This window comes from Fulmarus glacialis, unplaced genomic scaffold, assembly GCF_000690835.1.
Source record: "Fulmarus glacialis isolate BGI_N327 unplaced genomic scaffold, ASM69083v1 scaffold2226, whole genome shotgun sequence".
Lineage (NCBI taxonomy): Eukaryota > Metazoa > Chordata > Aves > Procellariiformes > Procellariidae > Fulmarus > Fulmarus glacialis.
This window is the reverse complement of record NW_009217308.1, coordinates 13,925-17,833: the sequence shown is the minus strand read 5'-3', so window position 1 is coordinate 17,833 and position 3,909 is coordinate 13,925. Positions and strand designations below refer to the sequence as shown.

The window sequence follows — 3,909 nt, the reverse complement described above, 5'->3', positions numbered from 1 at the left end:
AAGTCCTTCTCGGCAGGGCTGCTCTCAATCCCTTCATCCCCCAGCCTGTATTGATACCGGGAGTTGCCTGACCCACGTGAAGGACCTTGCACTTGGCCTTGTTGAACCTCATGAGGTTCATACGGGCCCACTTCTCGAGCTTGTCCAGGTCCCTCTGGATGGCATCCCATCCCTCAGGTGTGTCAACCACACGTGTTGACCGCACGTGTCAAGCAACATTAAAAATTTATTCCTTTTTATTTATTTAGTCATTAATGTGGCTGGCTTCTAATGAGACAGAAATTGGAGGCTGTAATTTCTGTTCCAAAGACTTGATAGTCATATCACTAAAATGTACTCTTTTGCTATGAACAGTTAATCTGAGTTAAAAAGGAAAAAGAAACTAAAAAAAAAAAAAAAAAGAAGCATTTAACTAAATAGTTGTGTTTGCTCCCCAGGATGGAAGGTGGCAGATGCCTGTCTGACTATGTGGAAGTCTATGATGGGCCACTCTATACCTCTCCTCTTCTTGGGAAATTTTGTTCTGGTTCTTTTCGCACATACACATCTTCCTCAAACCTGCTGACTGTGCGATTTTACAGTAACTCTTGATACACGTACAGAGGGTTTCAGGCTCACTATTATTCCACTCCAGCAGATCAGAGCACTAGTAAGTTAATGTTTAAAGCAGAAACCTGCTTCTCAATTATTTGCTAATTCACTGATTGTTAATCTTGTTGTACCACTTCAACAAATCACCCATTTCATGTTGTTTTAAATTAAATCCGTAGCATTTCATAGATATGCAAGTGTATGGTTTGGATTCTGAACTCCTCCTGCAATATCAGCTGCTTCTGCAAAAGATATTGTTTATTTAAGTATAACCTTTTTCAGTCACTTCGATGAGCTTGTAACGTATTTTCTTTGCCATTTGCTAGCACTGTCGTGTTTGCCAGACTACATGCATGTAGTTGTGAGCAGATACTACCTTCAGTCACAAGGCTACTCTGCTTGGAATCTCTCCTTGAATGATCCCTATTGCAAACCCAACATTACATCAGAGTATGTTATATTCGACATACCATACACTAGCTGCGGCACAGTGAGAGAGGTATGACTTTAAACGTTTCAACAGAATATGCAAATATTGTGAGTGTGTAAAAATTCAAACTGAAGAATTAATTTTGAAAACCAGTGCAAATTGAAAGCCATACCGAGGTCTGCAGGGACTGGAATTGTCCTGGTAATTCTGGGCTTAGAATTAAGCCTCCTGAGGGATAAGGTTTATTAACACTCATATTTCCTGCACCTGCTGCCAGAGTATTCACTTATTGCCTGTTATTGATTTTCTAAGGAATAAAGTGTGGAAGGAAGAAAATACTCGGCATTTTCAAGGTCCCAAGCTGAGTGTGGTAGTTAAAAAGGTCTCAATTGTGTTTATGTCAGATTTGAGCTTAAATGCTGTGCTGGACCAGATCCTTCAGGCATCTGGTGTTCAAAGAGTTGTACAGGTTGTATTTAATGAATTATGTCTGCAGGTAGTGTGAGTAACTTTCTAGGTCCACACTGTAGTCACTCAATACTACGTGTAGATTGCAGATTCTTATCTTGAGAACAGAAATTCCTAGGTTCGGACTTCTCCACAGCAGACTTTCTGGGAAATAATGCATTTACTGTGCACATTGCTGTAAGGGCACAGTAAAGTTTAGAATTCATATTGGGAAACCTGACTATATGAATTTATTTTGCATTTTATTTTATATGCCAAACAGGGAAACAACAATACAATAATCTATTCCAACCTTATTAGAGGATCCTCTTCTGGTACTGTAATCACAAGAAATAGAAATCTTCACTTGCATATCAACTGCAAAATGCTCCAGAACACATGGGCACAAATAATGTATGTTGCGGAGGACAATTTTCAAGTCAATGAAACTCAGTATGGCAGATACGACGTAAACCTTACATTTTATCATTCTGCATCCTTCTCACGGCCGGTGACTGACTCACCATACTACGTTGATATCAACCAGGATTTGTTCATTGAAGCTTACCTGCACAGCTCTGATTCAAACCTGGTGTTGTTCGTGGACACTTGTGTGGCATCTCCCACTCCCTACAATTTTACGACAGTAACTTATGATATAATCAGGAACGGGTAAGCTCTTATACATTACAATTAAGATAGAACTGCCTTTGAACTCCTGTATCTCTTCTTTTTTTTCTTTTTTTTAATTTTTTTTTTTTTAATGTAATAGTGTGAATATAACATACATTAATGTCAGCTTCTAACTAATCAATGAACATAGGCATTTGAGGTTTATTGGGGGAAGGGGGATGGATTGACCCAAAATATAAGACACACACCCCCCAGCTTAAAATGACAAATAGACTAAATGGCTATGGCCAGTTCACCGTGGATTGTTGTTATGAGAGAGGTAACAGTGACATATCTCAGGTAAGGATAATTCACCTTCAGAAAAACAGACAAACACTAGGTATCTAGACAAATGAAGGGAGGCAACATGGCTCAATGCTGCCAAAGAAGGGCATCTTGCTTTTCCTAATTGCAGGTTTCTGAACCATCTTCATCATCTTTAAAAATCACTTTTCATGTTATGTGTTATATTGCGTGTAAATGACTGATTGCAGTGTGTATTCATAAGAGGTTTTTTGTTTCTTTTTAGGTGTGTTCAAGATTCTACCTATGCTACCTATTATTCACCCTACAGACACATAGTCCGGTTTACATTCAACGCCTTCCAGTTTATTCGTAACAATCCATTGGTTTACCTGCAGTGTGAACTAGTGGTGTGTAGGGCCTATGACTATTCTTCCAGATGCTACCAAGGTTGTATTACCAGGTCCAAGAGAGAGGCAAGCTCTGGCCAAGAAAGGGTGACTGTTGTTGCTGGCCCAGTACAGCTTCTGGAAGCTGGTGCTGAGAATAGGAATGCACGTGATTTTAAATAAAACTTTGCCTCCTTTAGCAGATAGCATCTTTAAATGCCAACTTAATCCTGCGTGAAACTATGCTGCTGCTGGATTACCGGCAGCTCTACAATAAACATTAAGAATGTGCTTACCGGCTCTTGCCTATTAATCCCACTTCACATCAGTTGTCTTTGCCTGCACATCATAAAAAGGCTAATTCAGTAGCTCTGCAGGGAGTCTGATGAGACAGGGCACAGGCAGCTCTGTGGAACTCACCTTTTCCCAAACTGCCTGCGACTTGTAGCTGTCGTGTCTGAAAAGCCAGTTTGAAAGCTTCCCAGACAAATTTGCGATCTCTAAGATTTTCGTTTGTGGTTTGCTTTCTTAATGGTAAAACTGAAATGCTTAAGTTGCAGTTTAGGTTCTATAAACAAGCTCTGCTAATATAGTCCTTGTTTGATGTGTATTCAGAGTACCCTGGAGGTATCAGGGTGCAAGAAATAAGATGAGAGGAAATGGCCTCAAGTTGCGCCAAGGGAGGTTTTGACTGGACATTAGGAAAAATTTCTTTACTGAAATAGTGGTCAGGCCTTGGAACAGGCTGCCCAGGGAAGTGGTGGAGTCACCATCCCTGGAGGTATTTAAAAGACGTGTAGATGAGGCGCTTAGGGACATGGTTTAGTGGGCATGGTGGTGTTGGGTTGACGGTTGGACTCGATGATCGTAGAGGTCTTTTCCAACCTTAATGATTCTATGATTCTACGAAATTGTTTGATCTTTAAACCTGATCTAGAATGCCTTTTTTTTTTTTTTTTTTAATGTTTTGGAAATAACAAGATGAGGGATCAAATGTAACCAGGTCCTCTCATCCTTCCCAGAACGGGACGCTTTTGTCATCTAGGAGAACATGAATTCAGCTCCTGCTCCAGCTGATGTTTCTCATGCACCATTTATTATTGCTGTCAGGCCCCTGGCAGTTGCTTTTCACTCTTG

At 40.3% G+C, this 3,909-nt stretch overlaps 1 protein-coding gene across 1 annotated transcript; it reads left to right on the top strand.

Annotated features, from left to right (window-relative positions):
• Positions 1 to 438: 438 nt before the first annotated feature.
• Positions 439 to 2,920, top strand: LOC104078093 (deleted in malignant brain tumors 1 protein; the record flags this gene model as incomplete). Its single annotated transcript, XM_009579604.1, has 4 exons — positions 439 to 580; positions 918 to 1,090; positions 1,752 to 2,140; positions 2,670 to 2,920. Coding segments are annotated over exons 1-4 (955 nt in total), but the record flags the coding sequence as incomplete, so codon positions are not given.
• Positions 2,921 to 3,909: the final 989 nt, after the last annotated feature.